This window comes from Amphibalanus amphitrite, unplaced genomic scaffold, assembly GCF_019059575.1.
Source record: "Amphibalanus amphitrite isolate SeventyFive unplaced genomic scaffold, NRLGWU_Aamphi_draft 000354F_arrow, whole genome shotgun sequence".
Lineage (NCBI taxonomy): Eukaryota > Metazoa > Arthropoda > Thecostraca > Balanomorpha > Balanidae > Amphibalanus > Amphibalanus amphitrite.
Window position 1 is genome coordinate 431,486 of NW_024881848.1, and position 22,529 is coordinate 454,014.

The window sequence follows — 22,529 nt, forward strand, 5'->3', positions numbered from 1 at the left end:
TGCTGTGTGTCCAGAGTTGCATCCTGACTACACGTTACCACTGGCGATCGGTTGGGCACGTCGTCTTCACCATCCTCCTTCGTCTGTGGCAGTCGTCGGTGGCGGCGGACGGTGTAGCCGGTGGTCCGTCATCCGACACCGCCCGAAACCCGAGGTCGCTCAATGAGACGCGGCGAGGCATCCACCTGCTCCGTGTGTACTGTGTAGGGCTGGGGCGCCGACCCTAAGGTCCCTCTCACACAGGGGCACACACTCGGCCGCCGCCCTTCCTCCCCGTAATGTCGGGGTCCTAACCGTGACGTTACGGGGTATTTACATCGTGGGAGGTATTTGCTGGAGCTTTTGTTGTCGGCGATGTCATTGGAGGAATCCTAACGCGGTTACGCTCTAGCGTGTCTGCTTGTTGGTTTCGGGGCAGGACTTGCTTCTCGTTCAAGACAGCAGAAAGCTTTTCTAGTGAAGACAATTTCTATGTTGCAAGCTGGTCGTTTTCTCCGAGTGATCATCAGCAGTTGTAGTATGTTATCATGGTATGTTTTTTCATGTCGTTCTTTCTTTTAATTTCTTAGTGAAATTTTACATTAATGATTCCGTTTCTTTTCGTTTGTTCTTACCGGTCTATGATTGACCGCGACATCTGCGAAAACACATTACCGGCTAGTCCCGGTCCCTTTGTAGTTGTGCAACAACTATCACCGCGATCCGCGGCCTCAAACAAAACCGCCGCTACCGCCACCGCCACTACCGCAACCACCCGGCACCCACCAACCGCCACGGCCACCACCCACCAACCGCCGCCGCCACCGCCGCCGTCGTCGTGTTTTCGTCGTTGCCGACGCTGTTGTGTCGTTGCCGACGTTCGCTGTTGGGCCGCGCGGCGCGGCCCACCGCCAAATATGCGGCGACGGTCCTGCGGAGATTAGCAGAGTCATTTATCTCGGAGACGGATTGTGTTCCGCCGACAAAGTGTAGCAGATAAAGGCCATTACCGCATTATTGACGTGCAGACACTGGTCCTTAGTGGCTCCTGTCAGTGGTCCTGGTCGGACAGAGGAGGGAGGAGGGTAGAGGAGGGAGGGAGAGGAGCGCTGACGGTTTCCAGAAGGTGGCTAGTGACACTTCGGAGGATGTCCCTGCTACCCCTGTGACAGGTGAAGTGGTGATGACACTATGTCATCGGATATTGTTCAGAAGCTGCAATCTTTTGGTCTCGTGGTAGCATTGTTGTCAAACAGAAATTTCATATTTTGTAAGAGCTTCCCTTAGCGCTGTTTCCCTGGTGCTTCGTTCTGGTCAATAACAGCGCTAGCAGCGGATGCTTTGGCGGCCTTTTTCCCTCCAAAAGTCTCATTTTGTCCAGCAGATGTTAACTAGTTTGCTGTTTTCAATTATGTGTGTCTTTTCTGAATTTCACGGCGGACAGTGGGCAATTTGATGTCATTGTCGGCCAGTTCCACTTGTCCGCAACAGCCCTATGTTGCGCTTCCTTGTCCGGCACTCTCCGTTCCGTCCCGCCCCCGTTTCGTTCCACCGTCCCACCGGGCAGTCCGTGCTGACCGGCACGGCGGCGAGTTTTGACTAACTCACCTCGACAGCAGCTCGGCGGTCCATCTCTGACAGTGCCGCTCCCCCTCCCTCCGGGGCAGCTGCTGAGGTAGCACTGCCGCGATTACAACTACTCACGTGGGCACTCGTCTCTGTCGGGGGACCGGCGGGACCCTCTGTTGGGCCTGGCGGGTCCCTCAGTAGGTGACCCAGGGGCCCTCTCTGTCGGCGACTGACCGGCCCCCTCTGCCGGTACCCTGTCCTCTGCTGAGGCGACACCTCCCTCCAGCCTGCCCGCTGCACCGATGGGGCCGGTCATTGCGATAAGAAGTGCTGCGAACTGCACTTTGTTATCGGGCAGAGATGCTGGTCGTGAAAGGGGGGCTGGGAGGAGCCGGCACGTCGATCTGCTTAGGTGGCTTGGTGGGGTGTCTGATCGGGGATTTTCTTTTTGCGATGTGTGGGGTGAGGCTCGAGAAATGTTTTGTGGGTGCTCATCTCCAAGCTGAATCATTTTGTGATGGCTGAATCCTATCCTTAGTGGTCAGTAGCTTGTGCAAATAATGAGATTTCGGTGAACTATTTGAGCTTGTTCCATACAAGTAAAATTACCTATAAGAGAAACCTTGTGAATTGTGAAGGTTGCATGGGAAATGCTCCTTCCTTGGTTCGACGAACGGAATAAATTACCCTCTCAGTCTCAGCCGGACCTGCCGGGGTGCCAGTCTGACCTCTCGCCACTCCCCGACCGTCCGTCTATTGGCCAGCGACTGCGTCGTATGCATTCCTTCTAGCCGCGCACGTGACTATGCGGCAGCGAGCAGCTCATAAACCGCCCCCGTCCCCTCCGGGGCCATCGCCGCGGGCGGTGGGGCGCCGGCCGTCCCGGCCGGGTCAGTCGGGTCAGACTGCCAGGGATGACTGCGGTCGGCTCTGGCTGTTCTGTCATGACGTGTTCTCCAGACGGCGTCCCAGCTCCCGACGCTGCCCTCAGCTCCACTGCGGTCTATGTCAGCGCTGGTAGTTATCCGTTCTCGCTTCTCCGTTCAATCAGTGATGACCTTTCTCGGCAAATCTTCTTGATACTCGCTGTTCGCTTTGAAGTGCAGCAGCAGAAGGGCTGATTTGACTGTCTGCTGACCTGTATCTACCCCGTGTCTGATGCCCTTTCTCCCTGACCTTTCCCCGCTGACTGCTGACCTCTCTCCCCCAACTGCTGACCAGTGCCGCAGTCGCCGGCCGGTTATCACCGTGACGCTGTGCCGCCGCTGACCTCTCGGTGACCTGGTGGGGTCGCCCCCTGTCCAGATAGACGCGCTGAGGCGGATGTCGGCTCTGTGATGTCGTGCTGACGCTGATTGCTGATGCTGGGCGGCGCTGACGCCGCACCCGCTCCCAGAAATAGTGTCCCGTGTCAGCGGCGGGATACCGGCCGCGGCTCCGGTCACTTCGCGAACGGAGCTAACGAAGTTAATCTGAGCGGAGATGGCGGACTTGCAGATGCATAAATACCGTGATTGCTGCGTTTTTGTTCTTACTTATAGCCATAGAGAAATAAATATGGCATTATAGACAATAAAGGAACTTTGTTCTGCACTGCTGGACAGTGGACATGTGTCTTATGATGCTGTGCTTATTTTTTATTTGATCCATTTTAACATTGTATTTTTGTTTCAGCTGAAGAAGTCCCCGGGAGTGGATAGCAACGAGAACAATATCGACACACACCGGTGAGTACCGTATACATTAGAATGGTTATTTGATGGTCAGTGGTCAACTAGGAGTGTTAACCCTCGCATGTGTAGGGGGGGGGGGTCGGATGGACCCCCCCCCATGGTTTTTCGCGAATAACTCGCGTAAAAAGCGGCCGATCGCGACGAAACTTTCAGTACCCTCGCATTGATCAATTTGACACCTACCCTGAAAATTTCATGACCCTGACCCAAATGACCTTTGACCTGTGACCTCTTTTCCGAGACCATGTTTGGCCGGAATCGCGATTCGGCGTACGTCGGCTCGCATTAGCCGCGCGTTTGCAAGCTTTTCGTGGTTTCAAACGTTCAAACATGTGATTTGATGTTGCTCCCATGCATTAGGGTGGGTGTCAAGGTCACCTGAAGGTCAGGTCAGGTCATTGACCTTTGGTGACCTCGGGTGACCTCGGTTCACTTTTTCGAGTTTTACATGTTTCCAGGCTAGTTTTTGGAGCTGAATTCGAATTTAGCAACCATTTGAACATTTACGAAGTAGTTTTGGTGCCTTCGTAACATGTTACGAAGCTGTCAGAGGCGGTTGACACGTACTACGAATACCCGTCACGACGCCTACTGATTGACCTGACCTGACCTGACCCGACCTGGTCTAAATGCTTAAAGACATCATCTGTGATCAAAACTAACACGATATTCGTGATCACCACCCCGAAAAACCCCTTAGCAGCCACACTTTACGACTTTCTAATAGGTCCCGATTTTCCCGACTTTGGGTCATTGACCTGACCTGGAAGGTCAACCAATGACCTAGGACCTTAAAATTGGGTATCATCGGCTTCCTCTCGTCACGGGCAACACGCTCGTTTTTTCCGCGAAGCTCTAGCTCGATCAGGGGCCAAACGGCAAGGGGGGGGGTCCAACCGACCCCCCCCCCCCTACACATTAGAAGCTGGAAAACGCCGCACACATGCGAGGGTTAAAATGATTTGAAATCATTTGGTAGCCATCGGGACCCTTGTATGTTTCACCGCTTCATACTTGCGCGCTGGGGATTCGCGTGAGAAGGGATTGTTTTTGTTGTTCATTGGGGCTTTAGGGCGCCTCGACTACGAAGGTCATATCGCGCCCACTGAACCACGGGAAGCTTCAGGAATCACCAATCGCCTGCTAATGACTAGTTTCAGTGTATAATCATCCGTTAAGAAACATTCCTTCAATATATCAACTTCAATAATATTCCAACAAGTTTCTGAGATGTCTACGCCAGGTCGGTACTACCGTGAAGACCACTACGAGCTCTGACCGACCGAAGAAGCTGAGCGCGTGCCGTGCCAACAGGTGTCCCCGGGCGGCGGGGTGGGGGTGGGTGTTTGGGGCGGTGGGTGGGCCTCGGTGTCCGGTGTCAAACAACACCCGTTGTGGGATTTCGGCGAGGCCCGACTGCGGTTACAGAAGCTCCACCGTCTGTCTGCTGCCGCCCTTGGCAGGGTCAGCTCCCGATCAGCTGAGCGGGTAGGCGGAGGGAGTTTTGTACGGTTTCGTGCACTTCCATGGGCAAAAGCAGGCTTGCTACATTGGGTGTGTTATTGACAACAGCTGAATTTATATGATAGCTAAATTAGATTCGAGGATTGTTTTGTTAAGGTCAGAGTTTCGGAATATGTGTAACAATTCATCTCTAACTTTATCCTGAGTTCCATGGCCTTGCATTGCGCCGTAAACCATGCCACTGTCAAGGCCTCGAGTCTCACCCGCCGCGTAGTCTGACCTTCCCACTCTCTCCGCTCGAGCTACCCTCACGGTCCCGTTCTGCCTCTTCCGACCACGTGTCTGTTCCCCTGCACCCGCCTGGCCACCCTTCACCGGTCCTCCCGTCTGCTGCTCGCCCGGTCCTTCCCTGGACCGAGACCGTGCGGACCGCGGACCACCGGCTGTCGCGGGACGGACCAAGAGCGGCGGCGGCGGCGTCACCGGCGACGGCATGTGGCCGCCAGCTGCGCGGTCATGGCGTCACATAAACAGTGGGCCGCCGCGCCGCCCGCCGAACCGCCGGCTGGCCGACCGGCCACGGCTGGTGCCGCTGGTGCCGGTGGCCGTGCTGGTGGTGCCGGCTGGTGCTAATAGTGCGGTGGCGCCCCTCGGCTCCACGTCGAGCTATCTGGTCACCTCCGGCGACTCTTCGATGGAGGGTGCTATTGTGACGTTTTCCTGGTACTTCCCGAATCCCCAGATGTTATGCTACCATAGGGCAAATGCTGTTTCGCGAGTGGAATGTTTCGGAGCACACGTGTCTCGGTGTCATAATGTCTCGGACATTAGATTAATCGTCTGTGGTGCCTTCAGACTTGTCCGCCCGACTCCCGCTGAGCTGACATCCTTCATCTTCTCGGTGGTGCTCCATTATCCTCATTGTCGTCGAGTCTCTCTCGTATCGCCAGATGTTTCTCAGTGCATCTGAACTTCCTCGACATCCTCGGCCCTCGCGAATTGTGCCTATACTTCACACTACACAGCCCTCAAACCAACTTTAATCCCTTCTATTATTCCACGTATTGTATCCTACCGTGATAAGTGAGTAGAAACTAACTCGAGCCGTCATATCGGCCCTCATACCTTTTCCACCTTTCTTTTCTCACTCATCCAGTGAAGCACTGCACTGATTGTTTTCCTGTCTGACGGCCTGCTAGCAAATGCTGCAGTCATCCACTGATTGGATTGTTTAAAACAGACTGCCGGCCGTGTCCGGCGGCTGGTAACTGCGACATTATTTATGGACGGCTGTGAGCTCTGCTCCCCGCAGCGGCGGGCCGACGCCGTGCCGTCTCGGTCTGGCCGTGCACCGGAATCAGGATGGTGAGAAGTCCGTCGGAGGCGCCGCTCTCGTCACCGGTGCACTTTGATGGCCCTGAGGTGTGAAGGCTTTAGGATCCGCCCTGGTATCAAGACTGTTCCTGTGCCTCCAATGCGTCAAGGTCTAGGCTCTAGGCTATTTGTACTGCTGTCTCTCGCTCGCTCCTGCAATGCTCTGTCTCTGGTGACGTGCATGCAGAAGCACCATTGCCGGGACCAGTATCTTGAAGATAAGTTCTCTCCAAACGTGTTTCATGGGAAGCGCAGCGACTTCTGTATTCAATGTTTTCTGGCCGAAACTTGTCTCGCCGCCACTGCCCCGCCGTTCCGGCGACAGTGCTGCTGCCGCTGTGCTGTGCTGCACAGGAGGGTGCGGCCGCGGCCGCAGTTGCAGGACTGCTGTGTCAGCCTGCCGGACCGACTGCCGGTCCCGCGGACCGTCCGACCTACCGACCGCCCCCGTCTCAGCAGGACCGTCCGACCGACCGCCCCCGTCTCAGCCGGTCCTAAAAGGGCAGGGGAGGTGCCGTACCGGCTGCTGCTGCTCTGTTGGAGGAGGACACGAGAGAGGGCTTAGCCAGGTGAACAGAGTCTTTCTGGGCTTAACCCGCGCACCGACGGGGGGGGCGGATATCCGCCCCCCCTGAGGTTTTTCGCGAATAGCGGGAAAACCGCGCGAAATTTGGTATGACTATTCCCTTATCAATTTTACACATGGTGTGCAAGTTTGAACCTCCTACCTTTCAAGGTCAGGTCACCAGGTCACTTTGAATGACCCAACCTCAAGTCACTTTTTTGCAACTTTGTCACCGTGCCAGAGCTACAGTAGATGTCGGAGGCCTTTGAAAGTCGCAGGATGTTATTAGGTCATTAGTAGCTACAATTTGTATATCTCGGAATTTTGATATCGGTGACCTAAGGTCAGGTCAATTTCGCGACCTCCCCATTATAAGTCAATGGGGGAAAAATCAACTCCCTGTTTTTACCACTAAAACGGGTCGGAATGGCCCCATATACCATACATGACTTCATATACGATCAACCTTCACTACCTTGAGGTCTGTTTTGCTGTTGGGCAGCTGTGAGGTCATGTGACGTCATCAAAGGTCACCAAAGGTTTTTGGCCAATAACTCCGTACAGGAACAAGATACAGACGCGTGGATGGTCTCATTGTGTTCAGCTCGTCAAGACGCATCGAATGATATACATGATGACCTCGAGGTCACGTGACCTGAGGTCAACCTTTGACCTTGACCTTTCGAGGTCAACATATATATCATTCGATGCGGATTGACGAGAGGATCACGATGATGCCCTTAGTTTGTTCCTATCTTGACTAATTCGAAAGTTATTCGAGAAAAACTCTCCATATTTAGCGCCGCCATTTTGACTTTTTCGACCCCTGTGACGTCATCTTTGACCTGACCTGAAAATGACCTAAGTAAAAATTGTAGATCTTGACCGTGCGTATCCGATGCCGTTTACCGCTTGTCGCTATCTTGCTTCGTTCTCGAGATCTCAGGGGGGGGGCGGTCATCCGCCCCCCCCCCCCGTCGGTACTAAGTTGGCGCAGACCCCCGTCGGTGCGCGGGTTAAAGCCGCAGTTCGTGAACTCTGGTTGAACTTAGGCGACGCAGTAGTAGTTGCCTCTGATGCGTCCTTGTGCAATGGCATGGCTTAGTCACCTGGTAATGGCTAAGTGCCCTGCGTTTTGTTATCTGCCGCCGTATTTATGCCACGTGGCATTTCCATCCAATGACCACTGAGTCTGACTCAGCCGTGTCTGTGTTGTTCACATCAGTCACATCTCACCACAACCGGCTGCGTGCCGTCAGTGACCCCCCCCCCTGCGGCCGTGTTGCCGCCGCCCATCAGTGCGGTGCGAGTGTGGGTGAGGGGGGGGGGCGTCGCTCATCACACAGCCGCCGCTGGCTGTTTATTTGGACTCCCCGAGAGGCCGGTAACAAGGGTAGACGAATGGGAGGTGCCGCCGCCGCCCGCCCGCCCGGCCGGCCCGCCGCGGCGGTACTCGGACGGCCGGCGGAGGAGGTTTATTGGCCGGCGGTACGTGCGTTCCACCGGCGCCGGGCCGTGGCGGCACGTCCTGGACCGCTGCAGCACGCCGGGGTCTTACCGACCTGCAGCGGCGCCCTCGGGTCATTCATCAGAGCGATGGAGGAGGCGGAGTCGGGGCGGCGGCAGCTCCCGCCTGGTCAGTGGAGAGTGCACCCTGGGCGGGTGGCTCGGGCGGGCCTTGTGACGCCCCCAACAGCTCTAGAGGATCTCAGAACGCCCCCAGGGACGCGGGCCGTTACGTGACAGCACGTGACGCGTCGCGGCCGTCACGGGGCGTGACGGAGTGACGGGCAGCCTGCAGTGGGAGCGGTGAGAGACGCGCCGGCCGCCGACCAGCACCACGAGCAGTTTATTTGTTGTCGCAGCACGCCGCTCACTGTAAATATACAGCGCGGCGGCGGCGGCCGAGTGCCGCGCGGTGTGCCCGCCGGGCTGAGACCGTGACGACCCGGCCGGCGCCGCGGGGCGGACGGAGGTATGTCGCGGCATCAGGACAGGCCGGCCGGGGACCGCCCATCGGTCAGACTCGGACAGACGACCGACGAATTCAGACGGAGAGCAGCGTTGGATGGGGCGGAGAGAGAGTCTTGGAGAGCTGTCCTAGACACACTGAGGGAGCGCTTCCACGTGTTCTGGGGTAACTTTGACAGAGCGCCTCACTCATCTGTCAATGCTCACTTCCGATGGCTCAGTTTTTATGGCGATTACATGTTGTATATAAATTTCGCACAGCGAATCGCTGTTAATCTTTGAAATGCTGACGCAACCTTGAATGGCCACATTGAGCTGCTTTCCCCCAGGGTGTATTTGTTTACGTGTTTGGAGTGAAGCACACGGCTCGCCCCTGTCCCTGCGGCCCAAGGTGCCCGGCTAACGGTTCGCCCGGGCAGTGGAGCGGTTCGTCACTCAGCACGTGTAGCCGTGCCTAAGGCGCGCCGGCCTTGCTCGTTACTCGTATGAATGGAGCGCAGGCAGCGATAATATTTCGATCGCGTGCGTTGTGGCCGCCGGCCGCCCGGCGCCCCCTGTGACGTCATACAGGGCATGTTTCGGGTCTGTTTCGGGATGTCAGTTTGTGGGAGTAGGTCTGGAATTCGTCAGATGGGCAAGGATCGGACATTTTTACTCGGACATGCAGTGGTCCTCTTGATCACAAGAAGGTCACGCAGCGTTCAATTGAATTTATGACGATAAGATAATCAGGCGAGGCCTGGGTGGCTGCTGGGTTTTTACTGTCTATTGGACCACCGTGGAAGCTTCGTGGTGAAGCTCATGTTCCCTTCGGGCTCTTTTAGAGCCGAGTGCGGGATGAGTGCACGCAAACAACATGGTGTGGTGGTCAGTACCTTATCTGGCATTGGCCGATATTTATGTCAATTTTATAAGCTCGCGGCGCGTTGTGGAATGCATTAGAACCAGACCCATAACCAGATGGAGATTAGGCTCAACCGATGGTAAATCAAAGGAATGCGCCAGCCAGCCGCGCACAGTGTGAGGTCATGGAGTACTTTCATACAGTCCCGTTAGTTTCAGTGTCTGGCCTGGGTGACTTAGGACCCTCCAAAGCCCATCTGTTCTCCCCCTCAGCCCTCCCCGACCCTCCCCTGACCCTCCCCCACGCCAATCTCGCCGGACCGGGTGCGGTCGGCGCACATCCGGGCTCCCGGGGCAGACTCAGTTTTTACACCGTAGCCAATCAACTGTGAGCATATGCACTTGGACATGGCGGCGGCGGCCGCATGGTTTTTGCGCCCAGATTCGCTAATTACTTGGAGGCGTATGGCTGCTGAGGCTGGACACGGACCCCTGGCGGGATCTGAGGACCCCTGCGGGGCCAGCTGGGGTCTTTGAAGTCTCAGGACCCCTGGTGGGTCCCCAGGCCGGACCTGTCAGTAAGTTTTCGTCAAGGGGTGAACGCGTGGGAACCGTGTGATTTTGACAAGGACCTGGCTGAACGTGCTGTTTGTGTGAAACTGCTGTTATTTCCTTGATTTAGGCATTTGGAAATGATTTTGAAAATGGTACTTATTCTTTATCATTCTTAGGGCCAAACATCTGATAGCAGCACCATTGAAGTGGCACGGATCACACGGATGGCGGACGTGTTTTTGACTGTGATCGTTTCGAACCATTGGAGGCCATCAGCATGAGCTTCACTCCTTTTTTCAAAATGTAACCAGGTCTTCCCCAAATTTCCCTCGTCGTTTATGAAGAACTCTTCTCGCCGTTTTCTGACGAAGGACCACCGTCCTCTCCAACGGTTCGTCGTTTTCGATGGGCGGTGCTCCCCGTCCTCCCTCTCTCCCCCATAATGACCCTCTCCCTCCCCCTCTTCACCCCGCCCCTCTCCTTCACAACTCATTATAGACGGGCGCATTTCGGTCGGTCCGCCGGCCGTTCGACGCTGTGAGAGAGTGGTTATTTTTGCCGCCTTTGGGGGCTGAGCGAAGGGGTGCAGCGACGGCGACGACGGCGGAGAGGGAGGAGGGACTCTGGTGGCCACCTGTTGCCGGCCGGCGTCGTCCGTGGAGTCGGGCCGCGGCGAGGCTAGACACGACACGGACTGACACGGGGCCTTGTGACACGGGACACGGGACGACACGACATGGAACGGAACCACACGATGTGGCTCGGGGCGGAGATGACTTGACATGGGACGACGTGATCGGAACGGTGCACGGCGCGGAAACTTGCAGGATGATGTGTTAGTGCAGAGCACGCGGCGTGACGCGTACCGCTAAAAGTTTGATTTTTACCCGTTTTTCCAACTGAAGAACGTCAAAACGGAGAACATTTTTCGAGTCGATCGGGTCTAAGCCTCCTCATCACTTAAACGTCTATAATAGGTAGTCAGACTGCAAACATCGCCGTTGGGTGTTGCAATAAGAGCCGCGCTGATGTGCTTTATGCGAATGCTTGATGGCTTACAAGGATGATAGAGTTTTTAGAGAAAGTGGCAGTGACAGGTCTGACCGAACGTATGTGACCTTTCTGATGGTCGGCTTCTGGGAACTGTCAGTCAGTAAATTGTGCTCATATTTCAACTGCCTGAACCACTCAGTCCGGATCGTATGTTTGGTTTCATTGGGCTGCGACTGAATACGATTGTGGTTTATTTGTCCGTATGACAAACTGAGTTCCGTGACAAATCGGTCTCGTTTTTCATGATGTTGGTGTGATTGAGTTACCCTGCGTCATTAAAGGGCTACATGCTGGTCGTCTTCTTCCCAGAGAGCATTCTTTCAGCGCGGGAATTGACGTCTTCTGGAGAAGCGGACACGAGACACCACCATAAACTCAATGCTGAGCTCCAATCTGAGCCCAAACGACCACTTCATCTGAGCATCACAAGCTCAAACAATCGCCGGCGCCACTTGTATGCCGAGCCCGACTCGAATGGGAACATTAATATGGCCTGGACTGCCGCTGCTATTGTCATCCAGGCTTCGGAATGATCCTTTCACAGCCTGAAATGGAGGCCTGGTCCGTTTCAGACAATGCCGATGTTCGTCATACATTCCATCCTCGCTAAGCACCTGTCCCGTCTCCCGATCAACAGAACGCAGAGGTGCCCGGAATATTTTAACACTTCTAACTGCTTAACCCTTCTATCCCTTCCATCTGCACCCGGAGGATGAAAGCAGAAAGAATTGTTTTGACTGCCAGCTACTAGCAATTTTTATTTTATTGTTATGTTAGGTTTCGTCTGGCTGGTTAGCGTATGTGGAATATTATCTCAAATATGTGACTGGAAAGGGATTGGTGTTTCCTCAACAAAAAATAAACATGTTTCGACGCGGCATTACTCCAAGCGTAATCATACAGCTGTTTTGGTGTAATATGATTGCCCCATTAGATTAGCGCTATCAAGGATATCTGCCACACATTTTTTAGGTAATGCGATATTCTACCTAGTTATCCTATAATTTCATATGTTTATTTGCGCCATTATATAAGAGCTAGGAGTTGTATAACGTGATCATTCCCTTGCACACCGATATAAATAAAGGGTGAGATACACTGCACAGTGCACATATTTGTGAGAAAAGGAGGGAGGTGGGGATGGTTGAATAGATCGGTCAGGCTTAGGAAGCTTCCAGCGAAAAACAGGAGTTTGTGAGGTCATGAGGGAAGGTCGTACTTATATAATATGTATCGATCTGACCGGCGGCAGACCGGCCGGTCGGGGCGGTGCGGCAGACTGCGGGACGCGACGGCCGCTGCCGCGCCTCTGACTGGCACCGGTCCGTGTTTATGTTATGTAGCGGCCACCCGACATCCGGCGGCCCCCCGAGCGGCGCATGACACGTCCTGCACCGTGCAGACGGCCGTGGCGTGTCACCCGGCGCGGCGGGCTGTGTCAGTCGACAGCCAGTCGACCGTCCAGAACACCTGGTCAGGAGATAGAGTGTGGGGTCATGAGATTACGAGTACCACCGATCTCACCAGAAAATTGCATGTCGAAGGATTAGAGTAGGCACTTTTCGGGTTCGCGGCGCTGTGCTTGGTGCTCGGTGCTGGCTACCCCTCTGTAAACACTAGTCCGACGGGGGAGGGGAAGGAAGGGTAGTTTGGAATGACTGAATGCCAGCCGAGTCACCCTTGAGCTCACTCTGGCCACGTCGTCTGTTTGACACTCGCCTGGCGATGATCGTTTACGTCGTTTATCAAGTTGGTCCTGTTACAGGCACTCTCGAAGAACGAGGTGACAGAAACTCGCTCAGTCCATGGAAGTTTTTTGTCCGTTTATCTTTGTCAATCCTCTGTCGAAAGGGCGATGATGGAGAGCGTAAAAGGGGTGAGAAGTTTTCCCTCTCTCTTCTGTCGTCATGTGACCGACTGAACGTGAAGTGACGACAGACCAGGCTCAGAAGTAGAGGGGTCAATGAGTCTGTGCTCAGACGCTCTAAGGCCGCACGTGAGAGGCCTTATCGTCCGCTGAATGATCGGCGTTGGGGTCCATCGGATGTTCATTGTTCAACGACTGTTGACTGATGAAATCTTTATTTATCTGCTGGGAGCCTCTCAGTGTCAGTTTAAATTCCGACGTTGGTTACGTTTGTTTTGAGTGAAAGTGATACGTTATTCTTGGTGATGTGCCTAGATCGATGGAATTAGTAAACCATTCGATTACTGCCTCAATCGAATCATGTCTCTTGTCAGTTCTGACCACATATCATCTCGTCAGTGTCGGCTGCCGCGGTAGGTCGGTGCATCTATCTGTGTTCGGGCCGGTGAAATGCCCGGTAGGTCCTGTCTTGTCTGGTCGAGGGTCGGCAAAATGCCCGGTGGGCTGTCGGTTATCGAGTCGCCAGTATGCCCGGTACGTCTGGCTGTGGTGGTGGTGCGGACAGTATACCCGGCGGGCTGCCGGCTACCTAGTCGCTGGTATGCCCGGTAGGTCTGTCGGCTACCCAGTCGCTGGTATGCCCGGCGAGTCGGTCGGTCGGTGGTCGGCGCCGTCTCCCCGAGGCCCCGCCGTCCGGCGCCGGCACCTGTCGTGTTCCTGTCGACGGTGCAGTGTTTACCGGCGCCGATCGGTCCGGTCTGTAGGTCAGGGGAGCACCGGCCACCTTCTGCCGCCGTCCGACAGCGGGGCCGACAGCCTGGGTGGCCGATCCCCTCAACCGCCGACCGCTGCCTGGCCGCTGCTACAGCGCAGTCGCTCCCCGATGGGCATGGGTCATCGTTTCAATTTTTTTTTCTTCCAGCGGATGGAGTAGTATAGGTACCACGAATTATTGTGATGGTTCATGTCCTCCTTTGTGTCAAAGTGCGTGTCCTTCTTGGCTTCCCAAATTATTGCTACCTCTTTTCAATCGCTCGTCGGTCGCGAAAATAAAAATGCAGTTGAAAGGGCAACATTCCTTGAACCTCAACCCAACTCGTCACAAACTTCACTCCTCTTCTTTCTTAATCTTCCCTCCCAAGCCTGTCCCACATCTCATGCCAATGGAATCCTTCCCGCCTCACCGTCCCGCCCCCCCCCCCCCCCCGGGCCATACCACGAAGCGGTAACCCATGACGAGGCCTCGAGACAAGGCATCACGTCCTAGGTGGGCTGACGAGCGAGACACCAATGCAAACAGCGCTGCTGACAGACACGGGCCGAGTGTCGCGGGTGATTGACGAGTTGATGCGCCGCTGAGAGACGACTGTCCGACTGGATGTAACCGTCAGTGGCGGCCTGTGTGCCGACTATCCCCACCGACAGAGAAGTTTATGCCCCAGCTTGAGGACCGCTGGTGGTCGACTGACTCTCTCTGAGGTTCCGCCGTGTTCTGCCGTCTGGTTATCGCCGCTGGGGCGTCTCCTCGCGGCTCTGGTGGTTTGGCCGAGGCCGGCTGCCGGCTGAGGGAGTTTGGATTAGCGGGATCAAGTTGAAAGGAGCCCGCCGATCGAGCGGTTCCGGCGAGGGTTCGACGGTGGCGCGTTTCTGTCAAATGCGGCGCGGGTTCCTTGAACTGGTGCGCTGGTTTGGTTCGATGATGTCATCACAGTTAGGTATTTGTGCTGATCTCAGGACTGAGTGGCCTTGATCATTTAGAGTTTCAGGAATCGGATGGATTATTTTGAATGGGCGCGTATAACGTTTCATGAGACGAAACATCAATGACGGTACCGACCGGCCGTTCAACGCACGAGCCGGAAATTTCGACTCCAATTTTGCCAATGGGCGCGCTTTACAGAAGCCAGATAGCTGCATAACTAATAAACACTGATAGATTGTAAAATAATTAATGCAAAGTATGCGCGGAAATGATAAATTAATTCGCTTCTGATCGGCCCGGCGCGGAGTGACCGCTATTCGGGCGGCGGGACTGACTGGGTGATCGTGTTTCAGCTCGCCAGAGGAGATCCTGGGCCTGGCGGCGACGAGTCCGTTCCGGACGAGCGGAGCGGGCACACCGACCACGGGCGCGGAGCTGGCGGGCGACACGGCGCCGCCGTCCCACCCGTACCCCGCGGCGCCGATCGGCTACCCCGGCCCGGCCGACTTTGCGCTGCGTGAGTACCGCTGGGAGGGGGGGGGGGAGGAGGGCTGGCCGACTGTTTGTTCCGGGTGGTAGTTTCATTGTTCATTATGTTATGATCAATGCTCATTAGAACAGATTTATGAAATGCTAGAGATGAAATAATCAACATTCAGCACCTTTTTATCTTATTATTGATTATGCAATGCTTTTTACTTCATAGCATTTTTTTTATGGGATTGCATGCTTCATTTGTTCACGAATCTGGTATTTTACAAATAACGCAGTTTTTTTTAATGTCGAGTCATTTCAACCCAACTTCCCCAACTCCGGCGGTGCGTGGGATCGATTTCGCCGGACCGGTTTCCGCCACCTGCCTGAGAGGGTAGGCTGTGCCGCGACGCTCGCGAGTCTGGCGGGCCAGCCTACCTCCCAGTGACGGAGCCGGCGACGGCAGATGATTGACGGGCGGCGGGTACACGAGCGTCGAGATAGATATTTTCTGTCCTATGTGACCCGCTATCGATGAATCCGATGCTCTAAACAGGTTACATGTTTAGAATGGTAATGCGTTAGGGTCTTTTTCTCACTCGCTATGCACCGAATGTTGGAGGAACGTCGTTCGTGCGCCATGCTCAATGGTGCCATTGGTTTTCCGTGTCGTTTTGTTGATATTTTTATCTGTTTGATATGTATACGACTAAAGTGAAGAAATCTAGAGTTAAAGGTAGTGTGCCAGCTTTCTTGGACCGTATGGAGTTAATGGCCCAGATAAGGAGAACCGGATTTTTAGAACTTATCCATACCTTCAAAACTCATGGAAACGTCTTAAATTCTTCAAATTTTGAGTACCCCAGTGCGAAATTCGCCCCGACGGGTTGTCGGTCGTACCCCAACCACATTTCACACCACTATGAACAATAAATGCACACACTGAAATCGCTATTACCGATATGCTCATCCAATCAAGTTTCAATAAACCCGTTCATCATCATCTCCTGCGGTTTCGAACACGCCTGTTAGGTGGCTTCTGATGCTCGTCGAGGTCGGAATTTCCAAATACGCGTGGTGCGTCGGGCCGCGCGCTCTGACTTCGGCCAAGAAAAATGCGTCAGCTGATCATTGTCATTTCTGCCACTTGCGTGTGGTGAAATGGGGTCATAACTTATAAGACGGCTTTTTCATATCAATTATTTTACATAAAATCATATTTCAAACCATAAATAATGTTCGACAGCCAAATAAAAGAAACAATACCAATACGGGCTTACAGTTTAAGGCTCGACATTGTGTTGTCTACGATTAGACAGCTGATAACTCATTCCCGTACGTCGTATGGTCGTAACACTATAATGACCTTTGCTTATTGTCACAAGTGCGCCGCATTCGCGATTGTTGCCCGACGCCTGTTTGCAGGTGAGCCCACTACAGTTGTTATACATATCTAAAAACCGAAAAACTTTTAGGCGAAAAAGGCACTATTCCAGGCCCATTTTTGATTTTTTTTTGCGATATTAGGTAAAAACAGAAGCTTCTTATCCTAGGAAAAATAAAATGGGAAATCTTTCAAAGGTGGCACACTACCTTTAACCTCACAAAATATTTTTTTCGCAGTTTATTATGAGCTTCTTTTGTTTTCTTTGGCTAGGAATACTTTGAACCCGATCTGGGCTCACAGCCATTCAGTTAATTTAAATGTGCCAACTCACTGTCTAACACCAATCCTCATCATGTATCTCACAGCGACAAAGCACGAGCCGTCCGTTTCTCCAGACGGCTCCTACTCCCGCTCCTACCCGGACGCCCTGCTGGACCACTCGGGTGGAGGAGCGGGCTCACAGAACGAGCTGCTGTTCAGCTACGGCGGCGAGCAGGGAGCGCCCTCCGGTACCGGCGCCGGCACCGCCGCCGACTCCTTCACTCACGAGTACCTGAAGAGGTGAGTAACTGATCGGGGAGGGGAGGAGTTGGGTCTTAGAGGAACTGAACGTGAGATGGTCTTAAAAGTGAAAAGGGTGCTGTGGTGACGTTATATGGGTGAAAGGAAGACATGGAGATGATGTACGAATTCACGTATTCACTACCCTATTGAAAGCACACATAGCCGATCGCTACTCTTGAAATGTAAGCCATCTTTGCTGCGATCTTTGACGAGCTTCCTGTGCTGCCTTTCCAGCCTATCAATGCAGGCGTATGGCGCGCAGGCGTCGCCTGCGGCCTGCCTGCAGGCGCCGTCCATGTACAACATGTACGGAGCCACGCACAGTGAGTACACGAATTGCACACCTGAGCCACACAGCAGACTGACGACAAACTGTCAAAGCCATGATTGGAGGCTGGCTCGGACCATGTTCATCAGTGCCTTTCTAGTGCCAAATGATTCCCAAGACTGTCTTCGATTTATTATGAAACATGGATAGAATAAGTCGTGCTCAGCTAGGGAAACATATCTTTTAACAATTACTCGTACCTTTAACCTCTAACCGCTGACCCTCCCCGTCAGGTCAGCGCGGTCAGCAGCGGTCAGCCGGTCTGAGTCAGAACTACTGGGCGCCGTACGGCGGCGGTCTGAGCTCCTCAGCGGGCACCGTCAGCCAGGTCACCCAGAGCCCGTACATGGCGGCGTATAACTACGGCGGCGGGGGCACCGGCCTGTCCGCCAACCCTCTCAACCAGACTCCCTACACCACCGGCTCACAACAGGTCAGTGGGAGATGGGGACGTGCGTCGTTTTGGGTCTGGAGGGCTATGTCGAAGAAAGTGTTAGGCCAACGGCATCTCTTCTCGTCATTGGATTCAGCTTTACATACAGCGTAAATGCCAGTATATGCTCAGCGAGCTTTGGTTCGCCTATTATTTCACTTGTTGGCGTGATCTGACTTAACCCAAACCGATGCCAAACCTGCCCTGCCGTGGTCTGACTCGGCCTGACCCGATCTAGCCCAGCCTTCCCTGACCCACCCTCTGACCTGCCCTGACCTCGCTCTGCCCGCAGGCGGCTCCGGAGTACGGCAGTTACGGCGCCTACTCGCCCCAGGCGGCCCTGTACTACAACGCCGCGGCCGGGTTCAGTCCGTACATGTCCCCGGTGTCCGCGGCAGCCGGCAGTCACAGTCACAGTCTGTCCAGCAGCTGCACACCCAACTCGGCGCAGACCTACCACCTGTCACCGCTGCCGCCCGTCTCCACACCGGACGGTAGGTGTCCGTCACAGTCACAGTCACAGTCACAGTCACAGTCACAGTCCGCCCGTCTCCACACCCGACGGTAGGTCTCAGTTACAGTCTCACAGTCACAGTCACACAGTCACAGTCACTCAGTCACAGTCCGCCCGTCTCCACACCCGACGGTAGGTCTCAGTCACAGTCACAGTCACAGTCCGCCCGTCTCCACACCGGACTAAATAACTTCAAAATAACCTAATAACTTCACCTAGATAACTTCAATAAGCTAAATGAAGCTTTGAAAATCATGATAATAAAACCTTATTTAATTGGTTTAGGATTGAATTGAATAGCTACATTACTGCACCTTGTCAATGTCAAGTTTCTACACTAACGAAGTCATGTCATCGTTTTTCATAAGCCATAAGGTTGCACGTAATCACCAGTGCGAAAGAACGCTTGTAAGTGCGTTATGGCCTTATAAACAACACATTCATAATCTGATTTATCTGCGCCAACTTGTCAGCGGCTCCTCGCCACCCAATCGCCCCACGTCGCGCGTGGCGCGCGCAGCGGCGCGCTGAAATCAGCCCCCAGATTGGAGCTGAGCTGCGCACTATCTGTATAAAGTAAACATCCGGCGACTCTTCCCTGTGTGACGTCACTCACCGTCGCTAATGATTCCGACATAGGCGAGGCATTGGCTCACGGTGATAAACAGTCATTTTGTGGGATGATATTTGACGTTTGGTTTGAAACGAAACAGCTGTGACGGACACACCTTTCTTACACGGAAATTTCCTCCTTGGTCTTACTGTTGAACCTGCCTTGTTTGACGGTTTGCATATGTTGACCGTTTTTGTGTCGGATTCGTAAGATTTTACACGATAAGATAAGTAACTATTACGCTGCTGATTGCTTTACAAAAGTAAATCAGCCAGCAAAACGCTGAAGTGATTTTACAAAAAAAAAACATATTGTCCCGCTGTTATTCCCGGTCAGAAGGTTCATTCCTCCAACGTTGATCTGGTTTTCCCCGCTCAGCCCGCCCGGCAGCCCCCTTTTAACCCCGCTGACCTCGGGTTCTCCCCTCTGACCCCGGGTTTTCCCCGCTCGGCAGGTTCGGAGTTCTCAGAGTCTGGCACATTCCTCTACCACTCCCCAACGCTGGGCACCGGCCGGCGGAGACGAAACAGCAATGGAAGTGAGTTCATCGCGTTCGCTCGCTTATTAGTAGTAACTGGGCGCAGTGTCGTGTATTTTCCATTATTCGGCCAGGATTGGGCTTTGATTTACTTTGCTGCAATGCTCTGCTGTGTTTTCTTTGTGGTGTGGCCTGTTTGGTCGTACTCTGTTGTGATGTTGTGCGGTTATACCATACGGCAGAATGCATCGTACAGTTGCATCTCATGGCTATAACCGGATGTTTTATAATGCGTTTATATAATGAATGTATATGATGTGTTTATATAATATATTATATAACGCGTAAAATATCCAGACAATTAGGATATCTATGCCGACCACTTTCCTGCGTCGATCACAAGGTCGTGCAATAACTGTTCACTGATAATGTGCAGTGTGTTGGTGAGGGTGACCCCGGGACCCGTTACGGGCCGGCCGCGTTCGCCGAATACAGTGCCATGTTTGGAGGCTCCGGTAAACAGGGGTGATGGCTGACGGTGACTCCGGCCGGTCAGCCGTCAGCCTGTAGGTCGAGAGGGCGGGCCGTAGGGCTGGCAGGGGGAATAAGCTATGATTCTTGCATCATGTTTGTATAATACGAGATAAGAACACATTTTCTCACTCCCAAAGCTCGTTTTGCTTAAACCTTTATCTCGAGTTCCACGTTTTCCCCTTTTCACACTGTCTAAAAACGGACTGTTCTAAATGATTCCCCACAAGCTTGTGTATTCGTTCCGTATTTCCCGTCTTCCCCGTTCTCGTCTAACCGTCTCTCGTCGTCTCCACCAGACGGCACGTCCAGCCGTCGGCGGAGACGAGGCGAGCCGTCACCGGACGACGATTTAGCGCAGAAGATAGACCGCATCTTCATTTGGGACCTGGACGAAACCATCATCGTGTTCCACTCGCTGCTGACCGGACAGTACGCCCGGGAAAACGGAAAGGTAAGCGCAGAAACTGTCTGGGATATATTTGAATATGGGAGAGGTCCAGTGCAATGTTTGCAGTTTCTGTGATCCCTTGCAACGATGTGTGCGCAATCCATGCATTTTCTTGGATGGCGTGATATTCTGAAGAGAGGAACATGGTTTTTTTGGCCAATAATGAGCGGCACAAATTTATCCGTCGAATCATTTACTTATATGTATCTCGTTCAACTCACCTCTGATCACGGAATAGGCCATGCTGCGTGCTCCATTAGTGCCCACGAGGATAAATCCGGCTAAATCCGCTAGTATTTGAGGCCACAGCTGTGGTCTGAATCTGTCGGGTCCGGCAGCACAGAACAGGTGCCTGTGTGATTTGGTGCCTGCCTGCGGTTGGGTAACCCACACCGCTTTCAGCACGCCCTCCGTACCCTGCCGTGAAACTGGAGCCCGAAACGATACACGGCGGCCCGCGGTGCACGGTGTAGGATGTCGTCACATTACAACAGCCAATGGCAAATCGGTCGGTCATGACGAGTGAACCTGTTAAACGGAGACCAATCGGGAACTGTTGGGGCACGCTTCGGCTGAACTGTTTAGGGAAGTACCTACTCCGGAGGCTTCGAGAACGCCAACAAACTCTGTCAGAAAATGTGGCGCTTGGTTGACATTTGTTTCGTGATTTGGTTCTTTCTCAGGTAGGATTTTTAACAATAATTCTTATGAGATGGCTGTAATGAACAACATTGCTATCATGGCTATCTCGATTCCTGGGAGGAGCTGGTATTTCAAAGGCATTCTCTGTGACAAAACATCAGGCGCGACTCTGCTGCAGTCGGAACTCGGAAGCTATCCATCAGTGTACGACTCGCTGGCAAGTTTAGAACAACTGCCGCCGTGCGCATTTAGTGTCTCGGAGACGGTCGGCGGCCGGCAGGCACGCCAATGACATGTCAACGTCGTCGGTCGGGGAGCCCTCCCGCCAGTGACGTCACTGGGAGGCAGTGGAGGTAGGCGACCACCGACTTCTATAGGAAGGACGGTGAATCGCGATCGTTGTCAGTCTTCAACTGACGGAATCGGTGGTCTGACGCTCAGCGAAGATGTTTCAGAATGGTTATAAGGAGTCTCTGTGGGTTTCTCGGCGGCCACTGCTTTGGTGACAGTGTTGGTGACGGCGCTGCGGTGCGTTCGTCCTCGGCGCGCCCCGAATGCCGCCTGTCGCCGCCGCCGCGCCGGTATGCCGTCCTATTTGTGCGCCGTTCTCTGCGGAGCGCGCCGGTTCCGCCGCGGAGGCATTGTCGCTGCGCGCGCGCCGGTCGGCCGCTCCATCACCGGCGGCAGACGTGGCGCACTTGGCGGCGCCGGCGGCATTCTGTCGGCGCGCCGGTCACAGCGGCGCGCTGTGCCGGCCGCGTGCCCCGGGCGTCAGCCACCGGTCGCGGTACCACTGACCTGTCAGCGCCCGGACCGATCGGGGAACGGTCCGACTGATCGGGACAGTTCCGACTGATTTGGCGAGGCCTGACCGGTCGGTAAACGCGTAAAACTGGTAAGAAGGATAATTTTATAACAGCAAACTCCATACGTTCTCTACGAGTCCCCACGCGGCTCCGTCAATGGAAGATTCATTCTCGTTTCACTATCAATTACATACCTTTTCGTCATGCTTTGTTAGGTGAAATGTTTTTTAAAGCTATCAAGTTGCAATTAGGCACAAGGATAGCGCTAAATTGTTTGCCATATTGACATTGAAGGGCTATTCCCGTCCTAGCAGCCGAGTCTCCGATGGTGCATCGTTCCCTTGTGGCCAGTGTCAGATTGCCCTGGATCAACAATCCGGTGGCGCTTAATCGCAGCCTGTTGATGGCCTACAAGCCGTTCTTTGTTGATGCATCTGCTTCTATCAGCTTTGGATGTTAGAATGATAGAAGTGTTCTAAAATTAAGATGCTGACGACTTTGCATTGGTAATTATTATTTCCGGAATGAAATTTTATTGTTTTGAACTTTAAATTGTCGGTAATTTTAAAACGGAAATGTCTTTCAGTGCTCTGCTTCAATTAATCTGGGCTAGAATTTCGGATCCTCGGTACC

The 22,529-nt window shown here is 53.8% G+C and overlaps 1 protein-coding gene across 2 annotated transcripts in view; it reads left to right on the plus strand.

Annotated features, from left to right (window-relative positions):
* LOC122389321 (eyes absent homolog 2-like) overlaps window positions 1-22,529 on the plus strand; it is a 118,467-nt gene that overhangs the window by 45,660 nt on the left and 50,278 nt on the right. For both annotated transcript variants that reach the window (XM_043381208.1, XM_043381209.1), the window contains exons 2-9: window positions 3,223-3,275; window positions 15,029-15,192; window positions 16,902-17,097; window positions 17,335-17,423; window positions 17,662-17,861; window positions 18,154-18,355; window positions 19,443-19,526; window positions 20,297-20,451. In XM_043381208.1, coding sequence (XP_043237143.1) covers window positions 3,223-3,275; window positions 15,029-15,192; window positions 16,902-17,097; window positions 17,335-17,423; window positions 17,662-17,861; window positions 18,154-18,355; window positions 19,443-19,526; window positions 20,297-20,451 — 1,143 coding nt within the window. The remainder of the gene's footprint in view (window positions 1-3,222; window positions 3,276-15,028; window positions 15,193-16,901; window positions 17,098-17,334; window positions 17,424-17,661; window positions 17,862-18,153; window positions 18,356-19,442; window positions 19,527-20,296; window positions 20,452-22,529) is intronic.